At 39.8% G+C, this 22247-nt stretch overlaps 1 protein-coding gene across 3 annotated transcripts in view; it reads right to left on the bottom strand.

Annotated features, from left to right (window-relative positions):
- PPIL6 (peptidylprolyl isomerase like 6) overlaps positions 1-22247 on the bottom strand; it is a 35733-nt gene that overhangs the window by 2162 nt on the left and 11324 nt on the right. For all 3 annotated transcript variants that reach the window (XM_037159006.2, XM_037159007.2, XM_037159008.2), the window contains 2 exons: positions 17963-18019; positions 511-646 (listed from right to left, as the gene is read on the bottom strand). In XM_037159006.2, the coding sequence (XP_037014901.2) occupies positions 511-646; positions 17963-18019 (193 nt within the window). The remainder of the gene's footprint in view (positions 1-510; positions 647-17962; positions 18020-22247) is intronic.

Genomic DNA, 22247 nt, shown 5'->3' with positions numbered 1-22247 from the left:
GAACATACAAGAGGCAACCACACATTGATGTTTCTCTCCCTCCTTTTCCCCTCTCTCTAAAAATAAATAAAATCTTTAAAAAAATAAAAAAAAGTTACTTGCAAAGTGGATAGTTTTCATCTATCCCCTCGGTGTTCATGGACAAATAGTTTCATCTCACTTCTGCATGTAAATATAGCTACATTATTAAATACTATGGTTTATTCATAGTAATTAAGAATTGATATCTTTGAGGCTGAATGTAAATGGATGGATGGATGGATGAACATAAGATTACAATAACTGTGCCTACTGAATGGTTTCTATGTTTATAATAGATAAAAAGTTTCTTATAAAATATTTCTAAAAATGTTTGTATTATTTTTGCTTTTCAATTCTCTTTGCTTCTAAATTCTCTTAGTAACTAAAGACAATTTAGAACTAAATTCTCTTATATAATACTGAATCAAATTTTTTGAACCACATTTTTACATATATGAATATAATATACACAAACTTAAATACACATACCCAAAAGCCACATATTTTTTATCTAGGTAGGGAGTCGCTTGTAGTGTGATGTAGAACTGTGAACCATTGCTGTGAGGGCCTTTATTGACCATTCCAAGAACTCCCCTTTTATTATGAGGAATTGAAAAGTTTTCATCTAGAAAACACAAACAGTAGTAGGTCATTAAAATATTTCTATTATCTCAATGGACTGTAACATATAAAGCACAAACAGAACCCTTCGTAACAAGGGTTCGCAATCATCCTTATCAATACATTCCAAATGGCACGTATTCTGTTTGTTTCATTACTTTCACTCAAGTGGGCTGTTAAAAAAGATAAACTGTAGGACTTCCGCCAAGATGGAGGTGTAGGTGGAACCACCTTGCTTCCACGCACAACCAAATCTAAGAACAACTATTTTTAACAATAAAAAACACAACCAAGCCACACAGAAAATTGACAATACGGAGTCCAAAGACAATGAAATGCTCAGCTAAACCGGTAAGAGGAGTGAAGCCAGCAGCGGAGCAGGTTGGCAAAAAAAATCCCCGAATGGGTGGTGCGCAAGCAGCCGACGATGCGGATCACGGGCTAGCTACGGGAGCGCACAGGGAAGAGGCCCGGCTGGCTGTCTGCGGTTGGTTGCATCTGCATGTAGATAAACCAGTGAAGAGGGGAGCAGGTGCAGGGCAGCAGGCTTGCACAATTCCCATCGGATAAACAGGCCCGGGGCAAATGGTGGGACTGGACGGACTGGGCTAGCGGAGAGGACCACCATCCCTCCCTCTCTGACCACGCCCCCACACAGTGTCACAAACCAGCGACCTGGGTGGCCCCATCCTGGTAAACAACTAAGGCTTCGCTCCGCTTACTTAACGGCACAAACAGACCAAAAATGGCTCAAGAACAACTCAGAGCCCCAGAGCCGATCAATCTAAGCGATGAAGAAATAGCCAAACTTTCAGATGCATAGTTCAAAACACTGGTTATCAGGATCCTCATAGAACTGGTTGATTTTAGTCACAAATTAGAGAAACATATGGAAGCTAAACTAATTGAAATGAATGGTAATACAAAGGAAACCAATAGTAATGGAAAGGAGATTGGGACTCAAATCAATGGAGTGGACCAGAAGGAAGAAAAAAATGATCAAACAGAAAAGAATGAAGAAACAAGAATTCAAAAAAATGAGGAGAAGCTTAGGAACCTCCAGGACATCTTTAAAAATTCCAACATTCGAATTATAGGGGTACCAGAAGGGGAAGAATCACGAGTGGAAACCTTATTTGAACATATAATAAAAGAGAACTTCCCCATTCTGGCAGAGGAAATAGACTTCCAGGAAATCCAGGAAGCTCAGAGAGTCCCAAAGAAGTTGGACCCAAGAAGGAACACACCAAGGCACATCATCATTACATTAGCCAAGATTAAAATGAAGGAGAGAATCCTAGAAGCAGCAAGAGATAAGGGGACTGTCACCTACAAAGGAGCTCCCATCAGACTGTCAGCTGATTTCTCAAAAGAGACCTTACAGGCAAGAAGGGGCTGGAAAGACGTATTCCAAGTCATGAAATCCAAAGACCTACAACCAAGATTGCTCTATCCAGCAAAACTTTCATTTAGAATGGAAGGACAGATAAAGTGCTTCTCAGATAAGACCAAATTCAAGGAGTTCATCATCACCAAGCCCTTATTATATGAAATGTTAAAGGGACTTATCTAAGAAAAAGAAGATAAAAAAGATGAACAGTGAAAGGACAGCAAACTCAGTAACAACCACACCTAAAACAAAAGCAAACTAAGAGGACAGCTAGATCAGGAGCAGAACCATAGAAATGAAGATCACATGGAGGGTTAGCAACAGGGGAGTGGGAGGGGGAGAAGGTACAGAAAATAAGTAGCATAGACAGTAGATAGAAAATAGGGGGAGGGTAAGAATAGTAGGGAAATACAGAATCTAAAGAATTTGAGACACGTGTTCATGAACTAAAGGGGGAAATGGTGGGGGAGGGGTGTGCAGGGTGGAGGGGAATGGAGGAGGGGAATAGAACAAATGTAATGGCATAATCAATAAAAAAGTTTTAAAAAATTAAAAAAAGATAAACTGTAAAGTCCTGTTAGAACTATTTGAGCATTTACTAAGAATATTAATAACGTAAAGGAAAGTATGTTAAATTAGTAACGTAAAAGGAAGCACATGCTTTCCTTAGGATTAAAGGTCAGCAAATTTTCTTGTGCTGTTTTATCAGTAGTATTTCATTCAAACTACCAACCAATGTGATAATTAAAAACTTCTCTTTTGAGAAGGCTTTTTCATTTTTTTATTTTGTATTTATTTATTTTGAGAGAGAGGGAAAGGGAGGGAGGAAGAGACAGAGAAAAATCAATGTGTGAGAGATACATCCACTGGTTGCCTCTTGAGCACCCCCACTGGGAACCTGGCCTGAAACAGGCGTGTGCTCTGACTGGGAATCGAACCGGCGACCCTTCTGTTCACAAGTTGGCATTCAATCCATCGAGGCACACCAGCCAGAGCTGGGAGGCTTTCTTGGACATGACCCTTCCCTTCATAGCATCTTATACAAACCTCTTCTGTGGTCTTTATAACACTCTATGTAATTGTTTACATGATTGCTTCCTCTCTAGCATGTGAAGGCAGAGACCTTGCCTCATTGTAGCTTTACCCCAAGGGCCTCCCTAGTAGATTACCTGGCATATATGTGGCCCAAACTGTTGATAATGAAAGGAAACTAATTTATGCTTATTTGTGGTAGTCTTAAATAAATTTTTATCTCAAACTTGAACCTGTATGGATTGACCAAGATTTTGTTGAAGGTGGGGTTTTTTGTTTGTTTGTTTTTAGTGTAAGGTTAATAGGTAAAAAGAATTGTATGGTGGTTATTCTAGTATTTTCAGGAATTACCATTTCCAGCATAAAATAAGATTTGCCTCCAAACTCAAAAACACAGAAGGAAGTGGTGGGAGAGAGAAATCCAGTATAGGTTTTCATTCAATAACTTTCATTCAATTTCTTTTTATAAAATTCTGGGGATGACTGAGAAATAAGAATATTAACTGTCAATAAGATTTTCTTAAATTGCAATTGCTGACTATTCTTAAGTTTCAAAGCTAAGCCAACTAAGCAATTAAGTCGTATCTGTGATGGTCGCTTTTACCTTGTTAAATTGCAAACCTCTGAAACCAACCTTATTAAATGAAAATGGAGCATTTTTGTATGAATGAATATGGTTACATTAATGCTCCATATTATTTTCAGTGGAATAGTGAAATAATCCATTAATTTCACAGAATATTGCCTAGAATAGAAATCTGCCCTAAGATTCAGTTTTAAAATGGTGTTTGTCATTGCTCTTAGATATTATGATTGCTTTTAAATTCTGTAAGTAATAGGAAAAAAGTATAGAATAGTTGTAACACTTTTAGCAAAAATTTGTGGTTATGGGAGAACTTTTAATACAGTTAACCCTCGTAACTATTTTAAAAACACTGCCTGTGTGAAAGCCCATGTATAAAGCCAATTAAATGGCCTGGAATCCTCTTGTCTCTGAGGATACCTTGTCAGTACCCCATGGAAGAACTCCTTAAAGGGCAGCTTGAAAACCACTGCTATAAAGGGGCAGAAAGAAAAAAAAATGTTTTTAAAAGGTGTAGGTAGTCCCTGAACTACAAATTTAAAATTTGTTGACCTGAAAAAAAAGTGTGAAAAATAAATGACTTAGGTGGTTGATTCTGTAAGGACAGAATGTTGATGTGAAATGTAAAGAGAGACCTGAGGCTGTGCTGCTTCCAGGCAGCAGTGGTGGCGGGTCAGAGGGAAACCACTCCGTGACTGACTGCCACCAACAGCTAAAGCCCGTGGGTGCAACTGGACCTGCTCCTAGGAAGCATCCCGTTTATTTGGGAGTGGGGTTGGAGAGGCATCCTCTCCTATCCTAGTCTTCCACAGCTCCTGGAGGGGCCTTGGCCTGCAACAACAAGCTGTGGTGGTATTCCATATCCACCAGACAGGAGCTGTGGCTGGGACTGGGCTGTTGGTACCTGTCTCAGCAGCTCACTTGGGAAATGAAGTGGACCCTCACCTGTGCATAGTGTCCACTGAAGGATGGGAGCAAATGGCACAATAGAGTTCAAAACAGAATTTTATTAGATTGTATTTATTTTTACAGTGAGGGAAAGGAAAGGAGAATGAGGGAGAGAAACATCAATGTGTGAGAGAAACATCAGTTAGCTGCCTCTTGCATGCCTCCCAACCAAGGATTTGGCCTGCATCCCAGGCATGTGTCCCAACTGGGAATCAAACCAGCAACCTTTGAGCTTGCAGTATTATGCTCAACCAGCTGAGCCATGCTTGCAAGGGCCAAAATGGAATTTTTTTCTTTAAAGAAACTTTACTGAAAAATGGCTATCCTAATAGTATATTTACAGTAACAGAAATATTTTTACACAAGTTAATAATATTAAAATGGGTAACAAAAACCCGAGGTTTAATTAAACATTTGTTCATTCACCAAATTTATTGAATGTCTGCTACATTCCCAATGCAGTTCCAAGTACTGAGTTTAACATTTATGACATATAAAACATATAAATTTAATCTGCTCACATAATTTTTTGAAGACAAGAAAAAAAACCCTAAGCGAACAATAGTTTTCTTTTTCTGCTCACTATGTCTGAGCAGGTGGTTAACTATCATAGATTATTTTAATTCTGTCACAGCACTGTGTGGGAATGGGAAATATGAACAGTCTACAAAATAAATGTTTTGAAGTAGAAGGAACAAAAAATACATTTTTTAAAAATTGCTGGGCAAAATTAGGGAAATAAAAAATGCTTTGAAGTGATAGCTAAATCAGAATATTTAATAAATTTTATTTGTAGGTCACGTAACAGGCATGGGCTTTCAATAAAAAGTAAAAGAGAAAGTTAAGGAAATTCAAAGGCTGTGATACAAATGAGAACCCTCTCATTCTACTGTGACTCAGGAGTCCCTGCCTGTCTCTGCCACCTGCAGGAAGACAGGGAATGGCAGTTATAGTTCTGTGGTTAAAACTGGTTTTATTTGTAATATACAACATTAAGAGCGAGAACTGCTTGTTTGAAGTAGAAATCAGAATTTATGTGAAAAATATCAGTTTCTGAATTTACCTAAGGTAAAGCTCATCCTCATACAGAGGTGAGAAGGGAGAGAGTATGAGAGCTGAGTGGTGTGATCTGTAAGACTAGGGCCAAGTGGGAGAAATGGCGTGAAAGGATGGATGAGGAGCAGGCCGGGGGAACGCGAGGGTCTGAAATGTGCAGGTTATTTCAGATCCATTAAAAACACTATAATTCAGAAAAGTGAAATAAAATGAAACTCATTCTGATGCTATATAGGAAGCAGATACTCTAAGTGTGGGAAATGGCATTGCATTCTCTCTGCTAAAAGTATAATTAGGCAGTTTGGGAATTTCCGTATAATTTTCTAAGGACTGTTGTATCAGTTAGAGCCAGGGGTGTCCAATCTGAGGTCTGTGGGCCACGTGCAGGCCAGGGTGGCTGTGAATGCGGCCCAACACAAAATTATAAATTTCCTTAAAACATTATGAGATTTTTCTATTGTTTTCGTATATTTAATGTGTGGCCCAAGCTCTTCTTCTTCCAGTATGGCCCAGAGACGCCTGAAGGATGGACGCCCCGACAGACAATCTGATCTCAATCCTACAATATCCATTTTTAAAAGCTACTGCTATAATTTTACCATCAATGTTCTAATAACAGCTATTCACTATTTCTTGTTATAGAAAAGTAAATGTGATACCTAGCTAGCATTTTTAAACTGCTGCTTTAATGAGATATTTAAACATGTTGATTGTGTGTGTGAATAGCCAAGTATTTATCAACACTTGACTGGATATTTATATACAGCATATTCTCTTTTTAACTGTATTTTTTCTATTACCATTTATCCCCCTTAAACCCTCTTCTACTACCTCCCCCTCCCCCCACTTACAGTATATTCATAACATTAAAGAGTAGTGAAAAGAAGAGTTGCAGTTACAGGTATCATGGGTGAATCTCATAGGCACTGATGAACAAAAGCTGCAAGACATGAAGAACGTCTACCATATGATTCCATGTTACATAAAGTAAAAAATAGGTATAACTTAAGTACATTGTTTAGGGATCCGTACGTGGGTAGTAAAACTATCACGAACAGCAGGGGAAAGTCAGCTCATGGTTGCCTCTGAGAGAGATGGAGTTACTGAGGATGGACGGGTGGGGGTGGGCTTCTGGCATGCTGGCAGTTTTTCTTGACAAGGATCGTAATACATGGGTTTGCTTTATACTTCTTAGTGATTTTAATCCCCACCTAAGGACATTTCTCTTTCATTGCTTTTAGAGAGAGAGGGAGAGAGACAGAAAGAAACATTGATGTGAGGGAGAAACATTGATTGGTTGCCTTCTCATATGCACCTCAACCAGAGATCGGACCTGCAACCTAGGCATGTGCCTTGACTGGGAATGGAAGCCATGATCTTTTGGTGTATGTGACAATTCTCCAACCAACTGAACCACACTGGCAAGGAATAGAATTATTTTTTAATTGTACATTTATACCTTCTATACATAGGATAAACCTCACAATTTTTTTTTAAAAAAGTCCTTAAATAGCTACCCAGATCATATTATCTTCAGTTCTTGTTTCTAATAAAAAATACTTCTGTAAACTTTCAGCTGCATCATAGAGCACTGCCAGTACATCAGGCTGTGATTTTATTAATGTCCAGTTACGTTCAAAGACAAGTAGATCTAGGGGTTAGACGAATGGTATTTAAGTGACGTGCCTATTAGGGCACAAGCTAACATTAAGAAACTGGTCTGCTTGATGTAACAAGGATAATATAGTATTTTAAAATACATGCCTTTTTTCTTTTGCTTTTCATAGATGACCTTTTCTTTAGTCAGCCCAAGCCATCTAGTTACCAATCCTTCAAGGGTGGGAAGGATTAGCAGCATTATTCAAAGAATACAAGGAGAAAAAAGGTGGATATTCATCTTCTACCATTCAACACAAGATTTGGGAAGACAAAAAAACACATGATCCAAAATAAAGCAAAACAGACTTTTCTCAAGTTAAAAAAAAGATTAACCAATTTTTTTAATTTAAAATTTTTTATTGATTATGCCATTACAGTTGTTCTCTTCCCCCTTCATTCCCCTCCACCCTACTCCCCTGTCCCCACCATTACCCCCCCTTTAGTTTATGACCATGTGTCTCAAGTTCTTTAGATTCTATATTTCCCATATTATTCTTGCCCCCCCCATCTATTTTCTATCTACCGTCTATGCTACTTATTTTCTGTACCCTTCTCCTCCCCCCTTCTCCTCCTCCCACTCCCCTGTTGCTAACCCTCCTTGAGATCTTCATTTCTATGTTTCCACTCCTGATCTAGCTATCCTTTTAGTTTGCTTTTGTTTTAGGTGTGGTTGTTAATAATTGTGAGTTTGCTGTCCTTTCACTGTTCATGTTTTTTTAACTTCTTTTTCTTAGGTAAGTCCCTTTAACATTTCATATAGTAAGGGCTTGGTGATGATGAATTCCTTGAATTTGGTCTTATCTGAGAAGCACTTTAGCTGTCCTTCCATTCTAAATGAAAGTTTTGCTGGATAGAGCAATCTTGGTTGTAGGTCTTTGGATTTCATGACTTGGAATACGTCTTTCCAGCCCCTTCTTGCCTGTAAGGTCTCTTTTGAGAAATCAGCTGACAGTCTGATGGGAACTCCTTTGTAGGTGACTGTCCCCTTAGCTCTTGCTGCTTCTAGGATTCTCTCCTTCATTTTAATTTTGGCTAATGTAATTATGATGTGCCTTGGTGTGTTCCTTCTTGGGTCCAACTTCTTTGGGACTCTCTGAGCTTCCTGGATTTCCTGGAAGTCTATTTCCTTTGCCAGATTGGGGAAATTCTCCTTTATTATTTGTTCAAATAAGTTTTCCACTGGTGGCTGTGCCTTTCCCCCCTTCTGGTACCCCTATAATTCGGATGTTGGAGCGTTTAAAGATGTCCTGGAGGTTCCTAAGCCTCTCCTCATTTCTTTGAACTCTTGCTTCTTGACTCTTTTCTGTTTGGCCATTATTTGCTTTCTTCTGGTCCACTCCATTGATTTGAGTCCCAGTTTCCTTTTCATTGCTATTGGTGTCCTGTGCAATTCCATTCATTTCAATTAATTTCGCCTTCATATATTTGTCTAATTTGTGGCTATAATCAACCAGTTCTGTGAGGATCCTGATCACCAATGTTTTAAACTGTGCGTCTGAGAGTTTCGCTATTTCTTCATCACTTAGATCTATTGGCTCTGGGGCTTTGAGATCTTCTTGTGCCATTTTTGGACTGTTTGTTCCCTTTAAGTGTGAGAAGCGGGGCCTTGGACTCCCAGGTCGCTGGGTTGTGACGCTGTATGTGGGGGCGTGGTCAGAGCGGGGGAAATGGTGGTGCCCTCTGCTGCCGCTGGAGGGCCTGCTGGGTCCAGTCTGATCGCTCACTCCGTCGCTTGTCTATCCCCGCACGAATGTGCGACCACAGTCAACCCACAGCCCTGCTCCCTTGCTGTTTCCCGAGGTCGCTCGCTGTGTCGCTCACTAGGTCCAACCCTGCGCCTGGATTCCACCCGCCCCAGTCCGTCTGACTGAGTTTTCCTGTGCTACCCAGCTCCGCCAGCTGCTGGTTTTGCCCCTCTTACCAGTCAGGCTGAAGAATTTGTTGTTATCAGACTTCCGAAAAGTTCAATTTTCTGTGTTCTGACTATGTTTTCTGTTGCTAATATTTAGTTGTCTCTAAACTTGGTTGTGGGAGAAGGCACAGCGTCTCCACCTATGCCTCCATCTTGGCAGAAGTCTCAAGATTAACCAATTTATAAAATAGTCATCGAATTAAATTATATGATTGATTTCATCCTTTTAAATTCACTGTGTTAAGCTTAACAAAGTGAGTTTTGTGGTTGTAGTTGTTTTTTAACAAGCCTTGAGTTTTCTTTTTTTATTTTTTAAAGTTATTTTTTATTGATTATGCCATTACAGTTGTTCTATTCCCCCCTTCATTCCCCTCCACCCTACCCCCCCGTCCCCACCATTACCCCCCCTTTAGTTTATGACCCTGTGTCTCAAGTTCTTTAGATTCTATATTTCCCATACTATTCTTGTCCCCCCCATCAATTTTCTATCTACTGTCTATGCTACTTATTTTCTGTACCTTCTCTCCCCTTCTCCTCCTCCCACTCCCCTATTGCTAACCCTCCTTGAGATCTTCATTTCTATGTTTCTGCTCCTGATCTAGCTATCCTTTTAGTTTGCTTTTGTTTTAGGGTGTGGTTGTTAATAATTGTGAGTTTGCTGTCCTTTCACTGTTCATGTTTTTTTAACTTCTTTTTCTTAGATAAGTCCCTTTAACATTTCATATAATAAGGGCTTGGTGATGCCTTGAGTTTTCATTCTGCAGCTCAGGGAAATAAGGTCCCATAAGAGAATTTCAGAGCAAAGGCTGGCTGGCTGATGTATTAAGAATCCACAGTGGGGAGAAAGAAGGAGGGAAAGCCATGCTGTAGCTGTTTTGAGTACTAGTCACAGCCTCTCCTTCATAGTCACTCACCCTTCCTTGTGGAGCATCTGTTTTTTACTGAATTGGTTGCTGGGTTTCTAATTCTGCACTGCCACAAACAGTAACAGAGACTTCCCTAAACACACTGAGCTTGCCTGGGCACCAGAGAAAAGCCAAGCCTCCATCTAGTGGCCAAATCCCCATAACAACCTAAGGGTGGGAACAAAAGGTAATCAACAGAGGCCCAGGGATGTCCAGAGGGGCAGGTGAGGTGCTAAGAGATCAATCTCCTACGTGGACAGACGGCCCAAGTTGTCTGCTTCCCTCGAAGCAGAAAGAGTTCAGGTGCTCTGATAACAGCTGTTGGGTACAGAGGTAGGGTGGATTCTCATCAGGGATTAAGGGTGTCAGGAAAGCTTCCAGAACATCCTTCCCATCTGCACTGTCTTATTTTAAGACTAACCTCATAAGCTGCTTTGGGCCACTGCCCCCAACTACAAGGTAAGTTGTTCTTTCTTGTCCCACATCACTCAGTTCTTCTCTGGAAACAGCCATTAGCACAGTGCCTGTAGTTTATCTGTTTAAACATCTGCTTTTGCAGACACTAAAATCCTTCAGGGTGGAAACTTGTTTTCAAAAACACACATCACCTTTGTTTCCAAAGGCCCTAGCACCATGTAGGCACTCAACTAAGACTGCCCTGATTTATGACTACATAAATGAATGATGTCACTTGCATGGTTTCATTTAATAAAGCTGCCTCCACATGAATGTAGAAGCAAACCACCTTTCAGTTTTCCCTCTCACTTTTGCCACTGGTTCAATACTATTTTTAAAAGTCTTTTCATTATATTAAAATACAGACTCAAAAAGCCACAGAAAACTAATGTGTAGTTAGTTATTATTAATTACTATAAGGCAAAGCTCTTTTAACTACCACTTAGGCCAAAAGAAAGAACTTTGCCAACCTCCCCTGAAGTCCCTTGTTAAGTCCCTCTTTACATCCCCAAAGTCACCATTCCCCTGACTTTCACTTAGTCACGTATTTAATGTTTCCTGAAGTTTTACCATCTAAGTGTGCATCCCCAGGTAATATAGGTTAGTCATTCCCATTTTAAAAAACTGTCATGCCTTTGAAATCTCTTTCAATCTACAGGTTCTGCCTCGAACCCTTTCTCCTCCTTACACGTGATCTGCTAATGAACCTGGGCTATTTAACCCAGAATTTTTCCCAGCCTGGAGCTTGCTTATTGCACACACATGGTGCAGTTTGGCCTACTCCTCTGTCCTGTCAGTTTGGCTATAACGCTTGTGTTGAAAATGCACACTTGTTTCACCTTGATTGATAAGTCAGGGAAGGAATTGAGCCTAATGAATTCCACCCTGCTCAAGTACAGTTTCCCCCGGGGAGAAACAGCTCTGAGTGAATGCAGAACTGCTCCCAGCTGAACTGAGCCGGGCTGCAGAGGAGTACACCCACCTCAGACATCCACCAGCTACCTCAGGCCACTGCATCTTGAGCCGCCTCCAACCACATCTGGGGTCACAGATTGCCTCCAAGTTCAGAGAACAATCCTTCCACCACTTCAAAGTCACTCAGGAGCTGCAACTCTTCCCATGCCACTTCCCAGTCTTACAAGGTAGACTACCATATTTATTATAGTGTTCTTGAGTTTCTTAACCATATCATATATGTAAAAAAAAGTTACTGTTTTTATTAGGTTACTGTCTTACTTCTTAATGTGTCACTAAGAAAGTTTTTTTTACCTTATTTTTGCCATAAGTCCTATGCCTTTTTAATTACATGATTTTACATAGCACAGAGATCCTTAAGAACACATTGTGGCAGAATTGGTTGTATTTCTTGCAAGTTGGCTGCTGGGTTCAGAAGCTTAATCAGACTCCTGTTCTGCCCCTTTGGTAGTGTGTTCTCTAAACAGAAGGCTTATAACGTCCTGTTGTCTGTTATGTTTCTGTGAACCTAGCAAATACTGAAGCAGCAAGTGCTTAGATCCATTATTTCACTTGGGGCAGCAAAGTGTGGTATTTTAATTCTATTATTTCCTTTTTAATTGGAATACTTTTATACTGAGATTATTCCCCTTATCTACAGTTTAGTCTAGTTCACATAGAAAAGGCAACATAAATGCTCGATTCTTTCCCATATGTATCAGTTTTCTTTTCTTGAATATATTTTATTGATTATACTAAAAATTGTCCCAATTTTTCTCCCTTTGCTCCCCTCCACCCAGTACCCACCTTCCCTCCAGCAGTCCCCTCTTAGTTCATGTCCATGGCTCATGCATATAAGTTCTTTGGCTACTCCATTTCCTATGCTGTTCTTAACATCCCTCCTGTCTATTCTGTACCTACCCATTTGTATTTCAGTTATTTAAGTATAGTTTACTGATTATGCTATTATAGTTGTCTCATCTTTTCTCCCCTTTTTCCCCCTCTACCCTGCACCCCATCTCCCTCCAGCATTCCCCACCCAACCCTTAGTTCATGTCCATGGGTCACACATATAAGTTCTTTGGCTTCTCCATTTCCTACTATTCTTAACCTCCCTCTGTCTACTTTGTGCCTACCAATTATGCTTCTTATTCCCTTTTCCCCTCATCCTCCTTCCTACCCCTCCCAACTGCTAACCCTCCATGGGATCTCCATTTCTAGGATTCTGTTCCTGTTCTAGTTGTTTGTTTAGTTTTTATTTTTTAGGTTCAATTGATAGTTGTGAGTTTGTTGTCATTTTACTGTTCATAGTTTTAATCACCTTCTTTTTCTTAACTAAGTCCCTTTAACATTTCATGCAATAAGGGCTTAGTGATGAGGAACTCCTTATATGAGAAGCCCTTTATCTGCCCTTCCATTCTAAATGAAAGCTTTGCTGGATAGAGTAATCTTGGATGTAGGTCCTTGTCTTTTATGACTTTGAATACTTCTTTCTGGCTCCTTCTTACCTGCAAAGTTTATTTTGGAGTGAGTTTTGGTTGTGGTCTTTGTTTTTTTTTCTTTGTTCCTTTTTCTTTCTTTGGCATTTTTTGTGTCTTGTTCTGGTCCTCTTTGTGTCCAGCTTGTTTGGAACTCTCTGTACTTCCTAGACTCATATGTCTATTTCCTTCACTGAATTAAGGAAGTTTTTTTTCATAATTTTTTCAAATAGGTGTTCAATTTCTTGCTCTATCTCTTCTCCTTCCAGCACCTCTATGACTTGGATGTTGATACATTTGAAGTTGTCCCAGAGTTTCCTTAGCCTATCACTGATTTTTGGGATTCTTTCTCTTCTTGCTTTTCTGATTGAATTTTTTCTTATGTTCCAAATCATTGGTTTGATTCTCAGCATCATCCATTCCATTGTTGGTTCCCTGGAAATTTTTCTTTATTTCACTGAATATAACCTTCATTTCTGCCTGGAGCTTTTTTATGCTTTTGAAGTGCCCAGTGGGTTCCATGAACATCCTAATAACCAGTGTTTTGAACTCTGCATCTGACAGATTGCTTATCTCCATTTTGTTTAATTCTTTTTCTGGAGTTTTGTTCTGTTCTTTTATCTGGCCCATGTTTCTCCATCTCCTCAATTTGGCAGGCTCCCTGTGTTTGTTTCTGTGTATTAGATACAGGTGCTTTGACTACCTGTCTTAGAATCATGGCCTACTGAAGAAAAGTGCACTGGTAGGTTGGATGGGGTGGAGTCTTAGGTAGTCTTCAGAGGCAACCCATGTGATTCAGGTTTATGGAGTCTCCAATACAGTGTCACTGCTCTGTGGCTCTGTGTGGGAGAGGGCTAAGAAAGCAGATAATGCTGCTGCTGCTGCTACCTAGCATCTGGAATTTTCTCCAGGAGAAAGCTGTCCCCTAACACTCGCCCTAATGCCAGACACTTCAGTTTCTCCCCATTTGCCACTGGTGTCTTTCCAGCTGCTGCCTTGGTGCTGGAGCCCAGAGAGAGTGAGTTTGTTTAAGTCCTTCGACTGCTGTGTGCCCTTTAAGAGGAGACTCCTGAGAATCCCACAGTTTCTTTCACCACCCCAACCCCAACTGATTTTTAGAGCCAGAAGTTATGGAGACTTATCTTCTTGGCACTGGGACCCTGGGCTGAGTGGTCTTGGAATCCCTCCCTCCCAAGATATCCCTTCTGATTTTTATCCACCACATGTGGGTGTGGGACCACCCGTTCCATGTCTCCTCGCCTCTCCATGTGTAGTTGTCTCTCTCCCCCTTTCATTCCTTTGTTGTCGTACTTCCATATGGGTCGATTTTCTGATTATTCTGGGTGATATTTGTTTTGTAGTCTAGTTGTAATTTTTGCTGTGCTTGTGCAAGGAGGTGAGCCATGTTTACCTCGCCTCCATCTTGACCACGAGTCCTGTGCTGCTGCTGCTCCTGGGCTCTAGTCCTCAGCTTCCACAAGACCTAGGGTCCACAGCTCTTCACCTTGCTTCAGCTGGGAGATGAGCTCTGGGTTAGGGACAGGGAGTCCCAGTGAGGCCACCTGCCTGCAATTCTCCAGCATCATGTCCCTCTACAGCGCTTCCTTGTCTGAGCCCAGCTGTTGCCCCTCCTTGTGAGAGAAGAACATGGCCACATTCTGGAAGTAAGTGGTACTGCCTCCTGTAACAACAAGTGGCTGCTGCCCCAAGGCTGTGCCCACTGGAGTGCTGGAAGCCCGAGAGTGGCTGCCACCTAGGGGAGCAGGATCTGGAAGGAGTGGAGCCACAGGGTGGGGGTGGGGTTCCATGCTCTATATTTATCAGTTTTCAAGATAATAAAGTCATTCCAAATCATTCCAGATGGGCAGGTGAGGAGAGATCAGTCTCTTATTGGACAGAAGGACGAAGGTCTAAGCAATTAGGCTTTATTTATAATATAATATGAATATGAACTCATGGATTTAAAATGTGTTAGGTTTTAATTATTGCAACTACTATTCAAATTAGTCCATCTTTGGCCAGTGAGAATCTCTCCAAATTGTCTCTTAAGGCCTTTGACATGACCCTAGTAAATTTCATAGCTCTCTTGCTGTCCGATGACAGGATGCCTGAACAGGAGGTTCCAGGCTCATTTGTAATTTTTCTGTCCCAGAACGGGATTCTGACATTTCTCCCAGAAGCCCTGCTGCCTTTAAGTGAGAAATAACATTTCAAAACAACAACGTAAACGCTAGGAGTGAGTATCACTACAGGATTGGTGGTTGTTTGTAGATCAATTCAGTGGACACAGCTATATATAGAGAGAAGATGCTTGTTGTGTTTAAAGGGGTATTTACCATTCAAATTGAGGACTATGAACTATTTTTTTATTAGCCTCTATCATATTTCATCTGTTCCTCTTTCCTTCCACAGTGAAAATCCTGATTCTCAATGATGCAGGAAATAATGAAATTAGAATATTCCTTGATTACTTACCTTTTTCCACATGATATATACAATAATCTCAAAATATCAATATTAATTATACCATCATCAGTATGACTGAAAATAGTTAAAAATTTTCAGCATGTATTCTCCCCATTTTTCTTTCATTTTTTAAATAGTTAGATCAAGTATATGGTCATTATATATCACACTCTCACCCTTTTTTAAATTTTAGTTTTACAAGTCACTATACAATTAATGCTCACCACCGGTCCTTATATCAGTCTCTAGATCCTTTGGTTTTGTGAAATTTATCTACAGTCACTACTCAGGAAGGGCTTGTGGCAACACTATTCCCTAAAGTTTTACATGTTGTTAACTCTGTGTGCCCTTTAAAATTCAAAATCAGTTTGGCTGGGTGTCAAAACCATAGCTCACATTTCCTTTCCTGGAGCATCATGAATACATCACTCCATTTTCTTTTGCCGTAAGAATATGATGTCGAAGAATGTGATGATAAACTACTTTTCTTTCCCTGGTAAATCACCTGATCTTTTTGCCTAGCTGAGGAAAAAATGTTTTTGTTTTTTCCTTAATGTCCAGTTGTGTTATTAAAATATGTCTTGGTATTGGTTGTTCTGGTTCAATGTTGTCAAGTAGCTTGTGCTTGAAAGATAAGTAGTTTCAAGTTGCTATATTTTACTTAAGGTGTAATCAGTAAAATGCATATATCCTAGATGTTCAGTCTCATGTATTTTCATAGTTGTATATAGTTGTATAACCATCACCCAAAACAAAATATACTTTCAAATCCTTTTTTATTTTAGGAAAATTTCTTCAATTATAGTTCTCAGTATTTGTTCTGTCCCCTTGTATTGGTTTAGTTCCTTAGGAGCAGTGAGTCATATATTGGGTCTTCTCTATCTGTAATAGTTGTCACTTTCTTGTAAATCCTTTTTATCTTACTTTATCTCTTTTTGGTTTTTAAAAACATCCTCCTTCTGCCCTGGCCGGTGTGGCTCAGTGGGCTGGGCATCATCCGGCAAACCAAAAGGCCAAGAGTTTGATTCCCAGTCAGGGCACCGGCCTAGGTTGTGGGTTCAGTCCCCAGCTAGGCACGTGCGAACGGCAACTTATCCACGTGTCTCTCTCACACAGATGTGTTGCTCCCTCCCTCTCTCCTCCCACCCTCCTTCTCCCTAAAAATAAATAAAATCTTTAAAAAAATAGAAAGAAAAACCTTCCCCTTATAAACTACTTTTAAAACGCCTATCTGTTGTGTTTATTTGATCTGTGGTCCTTCTAGTTTATTTTTAAAAGTTTCTTTTTGAGATTTTCTTTTAAGGTTAATTCTTTCCTCAGCTCTGCAACCTTATGCTGAGTTTCCTAATTCTGATTTATGAGTTCTTTCCTGTCTTGTATCGTTTTATTAATGTCTTCTAGCTCATTTTGAAAATGTCACAGTTTTGCTTGTTTGTGAGCATACCTTTCTAGTGTGCTTTCATGATCTGTAGTGATGGTACTCTGTTCCTTCTTCCCTTTTTTTCTAATAACCATGAAACTTTTTGTTGCTCATTTTTATGTAAAATTAGTTTTCCTAAACATTTAGAAGCAGGTGTGGTTTTAGTAGGAAAGTAGCTTCTCCAACTTCACAAAGCTCCCTTTTGGGCTGTTTTCATACAGTGTTCAACAATATGGCAGCTTGCTTTCTGAGACTTCCTAGTCCTGTTCCCATTCCTTCTTTCTCGCTGTTGTCTCTACATCCCGCATAATTTCGATTCCATTCCCAGCCACACCTCCTCAGTGTGTGCCTGTCCTAGAAGAGAGCCATTTCAGAGCATCCTCAAGAGTTTCCAGAGGTTAGACTGCTCCAGCCACTTCAGACCTTACATTCCTTCAGACCTTACATGGGGCCCCTATGGGCCCCATGCCCACACCAGCTCTTGGCTACTGTGGGGCTCTGCTGCTGTCAGGTCCCTCAGACACCCTGCTTTCTCTAACAGGTTTCATGGCTGTTGGCAGACCATGGCCATGGGCAGTCTGTCCTCACCTGTTTGTACTTTGGAATTCACATAACTTAGCCTGTCACATCATTGTTGTAAATGTTATCCATGGGTTTTCCATTTTTCTATCTAATTCTCATGTCAGTTTTTATGTTGGAATTTTAAAAAACTAAAAACTATGCTACTACTACCACCATCTTCACAGGATTCCAGGCAGCCTAAACAGGAGGATAGTCAAGGGGCCAACTCTGAGAATGGCAAATTAGAAGCTCTAAAAATATCAATTCCTTTTGACCCTACAATTCTCATTCTAGGAATTCGTTCTAAAGAAATAATATATTTAGGAAAATGAAAAAATGTGTGTTCAAAACTATTCTGGACTAGATCGGGGTGCCATTTTCAACTCCCACTTTTAGTGTATTACCCCAAACACTATCTTATTTGAAAATGTGAATTGCCCTGTCCTGTTTAATTTGAATAATCAACTATTACATGACTGATAAAATTTAAAGAAACATACCTTCAAATGTTGGTCCATAAATTGACTCTCCACCATTTCCTTTTCCAGCTACTATATCTGCAAAGTAACAATAAATAAACATTAGAATTCTGAAACTAAAAAAGAAAGTACAATATTGGTAGGAGAAAAATGCTTTACATAATCATTTCCCTTATACCAACAACTACAGTTAAGTTTTATACAATGAAAATATTGCTATTATGTTTTCACTTGCATTTTTAAGCACTTTTACATTGAAGACCCTATTTTTTTTCCTAATAACTCTCAGAGGTAGGTTAAATTATCATGCAAAACTTTGAAATGATAAAATACTAAGTTATAATTTGATACTGCTTTTTAAAAAGGCATTCATATAAATGCTGCTTACTTCACAAGTTATTCCATAGTCCATCTTGTTTTTCAGAAAAATAAAAACCAAGAGGATAAAATAGAAACACTAAGATCTTTTTAGAGCAAGAATAAAAACATGATTTCAAAATAATTAATGTTTAAATTTTCATTCCTTGGAACCCCAGTATTTTGGAAATGAAGTTCCTTTGTAATATAGTGAGTTTTTCTTAAGTATGTATATGACCTGTTTTACATTATATACATATTTTGGCATAGGTAATGCTCCTAGTATAGAACTCCTCCATCTACAAGTTAATCTGCCCACAGCTAAAAGGGAAGCACAGCTAATTCTAGTGAAACTAGAGGTCTCTGAGGCCTGACTTCTGTGCTTCCAGCCTCCCCAGTACCTCTTCACACCCTCAGCTCTCTAATCCGCCCTCCTTGAATACAGTGTGCAATAAATATCTAATGAAGGGCCGTGCCGTTTTAACTCAGTATGAACAATTTATCTATAGAGTATCTGTGCCAGCTTAAAGATATCTAATGCAACAGCAAGATGTGGAGAGAATTTATGCAGGACAAGGCGTGTGGCATTTAAATTATACTATTTACAAAGCTGGTTCAGAAGTTAATTGATAAGCTTCAAGTCTCCAGCTCCTCTCTGCCCAATACTCTCTCGGGATTCACCCAGAGCCCTCAGCAACTCTCAGAAGCATGCTGGAACAGCTGAAGGCTAAATCCAGGAACGAGGGTCGCCAGGCACCTATTCCCTCAGATCCTAAAGTTTACTTTGCTCAGACAAATCTGTCCAGTTGGTTCCCCTCCCCCACTAACACTTAAACACCAGTGACACTCCTTTGCTCTGTCTGTACACCATTACTACTCTTGCCCTTTGCTTTTAGATCTCTCAGGTGAACTTTTTATATTGATACCTATCAGTATTTAATACTTTTTGTGGCCAAAACCCACCCCCTTTAATTCAGCCTTGTACATCTGGTATTATTTCTGTACATCTAAAAATAAATTAAAAGTAAACTTTAAAGTCAGATGATTTTAATTTAAATCTTAAACGTTATTTACCTTTTTCCAAGCCTGTTTTCTCTTTTGTATAGACATGGATAATGGTAAGTGCCTCCCACGTACTGCTGAGGGTTCAATGAAATCACGTAGGTAGCACACTTAGTGCAGTCCCTGGCAGAGCGGCACGCCCGCTCATTAATGGCTGTTACTATTGTGCAGCATCCCGTGCTTGTGGAATGCCTCCTTTCACTATCATCACCTTCACCACCCTTAAGATCATCATGGTGATGAGGATGATAAAATGTATTAAGCAATATCTCAAGAGATCCTTCTGAAGACAGTAGAACTTGTGGGAACCACAGACAGGGAATCTTACCAAAGTGGCTTAATGACTTGATATCTTTAAATTTGTACTTTAGAAATGAATAGCATGTATGTTTCCCATTTAACTGTTTGTTCATTCATTCATTCATTCATTCATTTATTCATTCTTTCAACCTAATTTTAAATTTATTTTTTTAGAGAGACAGGAAGGGAGGGAGAGATAAACATTGATATGAGAAACACTGATCAGTTGCCTGACTCCCCCACCCTGCCCCGCACGCACCCCAACTGGGGATCAGACTGGCAACCTTTTGGCGGATGGGATGATGCTCCAACAAACTGAGCCATCCTGCCAGGGCTCAACAAATGCTTTTTAAGCACCCATGCCAGGCACTGCTCTTGAACCTGGGATACAACAGTGAACGAAACAGATAAAAATCTCTGCCCTCATGGAACTTCTATTCTACTGAAGAGAAAAAGACAGTACATTAACTGAGAATACAGAATAGAATGCCCAGTGGTGGGAAAAAATAAAGAAGGAATAATAAAGCAAAATAAGGGGACAGGAAAGCAGCAGGGAAGGAACTAAGGAGAGGAGTGTGTGTGTGGTGGGGAGCAAGTGGCGGTTTTAAATATGGTGATCAGGTAAGTTCTTGCTGAGTTGAACTCTGGGCAAAAAATAGAAACAGATCAGGGGGTATAGCAAGGGGATATCTGGAGGACCAGGTGGTAAAGTGTATCCCAGGCAATAGACGACAAAAAAACCTCAAGGCACATGTATGCTTGATGTGCTTCAGAAACAGCAAGGAGCACAGTGAATGAGAGAGAGAGGTCAGGGGATGAAAGGGGCGGGGGGTGGCAGGTGCGGAGTGAAGACCATGCAGGGCCTATTAGTCCCAAAAGGCAAGAAATAATGCCTGGGAGCATCCTAAGACATAACACAAAACCACGTTCAGCTCCCACACTACAAAATTCTACCGAGCCCTGTGGAATTCTACCATCTGAAGGGAGAATGTTTACAGACCTTGGCACTTTTAATATACCAGGTCACGGAATCCTCAACATATCCTGTGATATTATAATTATCTCCATTTTATAATTAAGAGGCCAGTTCAGAGATGCAAAGTGACTTACTCAACATAGTACAACTTGCACATAATAGTTTGGATTTGAATCTAGTAATCAGAATTTTTTTTTCCAAACTGTCATTAACATTGCTGCTTCACTACTTTGAATAACTGACCCAAGACCTAGCCCTGGCCAGGTAGCTCAGTTGGTTAGAGCGCCCTCCCAATACACCAAGGTTGTAGGTTCGATCCCTGGTCAGGGATCGAAGAATCCTGGGGTACACAGAAGAATCAGCCAATGAATGCATAAATACAGGAACAACAAGTCCATGTTTCTTTCTCTCTCTCTCTCTAAAATCAATAGTTTTAAAAAATTTAAAAGATCTGTACACTTTACTATTAATATTTGGAGATTTTACTTCAAATAAATAAGCATGACCCACTTTTCCCAAATCTTACTCTGGGGGTGGGGAGACTGGGGGTGGGCAGGGAGGTCTAACCAAAAAGCAAACCAGGACAAAAAAGAACATAGCAACTGGGAGCCCAGCACATAAGGGTCAACACTGAACTTAGTACCAGGATACTGAGCCCCTTGAGGACTGTTTTATACCAACAAAATATTGAAAACAACTAAATGTTCACCAATGGTGAATTAATTAAATTAGTATAGCAATATGATGAAAAATTAGGCAGATCCTAAGATTTTATGTTTATGTATACTGACATAGGAAGATACACAGCATATAAATTAAGTGGAAAATAACGAGGTTAGATAACAGTAGTGCTGATCTGGCGGTATGATCTCCTTTTGGAGAAACTGAGGGGGAAAATAGCTGATTTACATACAACATACTTGGATTAAATCTACACTTTTCTCCTTATCAGCCTCAGAGTGTTCCAGATTGCAGAAAAATAATTAAACAGTATTTTAAACCTCTGCATATTTCATCAAGTTCAAACAAATCTCCTTCCACACCAAGCCAAATTTTTTTCCATTTTGTGTTTACATGTTATATATTTTTCATTCTTTCGTCTTCAACCTTTCTTTTTTAAAAAATTTATTGGGGTACATTGGTTAATAAAATTACATAGGTTTCGGGTGTACAAGTCTGTAATATGTCATCTGTAAATTGTATTGTGTGTTCGCCACCCCAAGTCGAGTCTCCTTCCATCACCGTTTATCCCCCTTTACCCTCCTCTACCTTCCCTCACCGCCACTTTCCTTCTGGTAATCACCATACTGTCCTCTATACCTATGAGTTCCGTTTTTTCCTAAGCCAATTATTTTTCAGTTGCTGACTGATTGCTTCCTATGAGTTATTTCCCAAAGGGCCTCCCAAATTTAATTTTGTGTTGTTAACCAGGCAGCCAAAGGACTGACCTGGAAAGGAAGCAAAAAGGAAACCAAAATGCTTCCTTTCAACCAGTGTGCCTCCACAATTTTTAAAACGTGCAACACCTGATTATTTGTCAGGGGCACTGACCTCTTTTCCCTTTGACGGTCAGATAAAAAAATGATAACAGCTAAGACACAACAACAGCTG

Source organism: Artibeus jamaicensis, unplaced genomic scaffold (assembly GCF_021234435.1).
Source record: "Artibeus jamaicensis isolate MK-2021 breed Jamaican fruit bat unplaced genomic scaffold, CSHL_Jam_final contig_387, whole genome shotgun sequence".
NCBI classification, from domain to species: domain Eukaryota; kingdom Metazoa; phylum Chordata; class Mammalia; order Chiroptera; family Phyllostomidae; genus Artibeus; species Artibeus jamaicensis.
The sequence above is the reverse complement of the archived record's forward strand: the minus strand, read 5'-3'. Positions and strand labels throughout refer to the sequence as shown.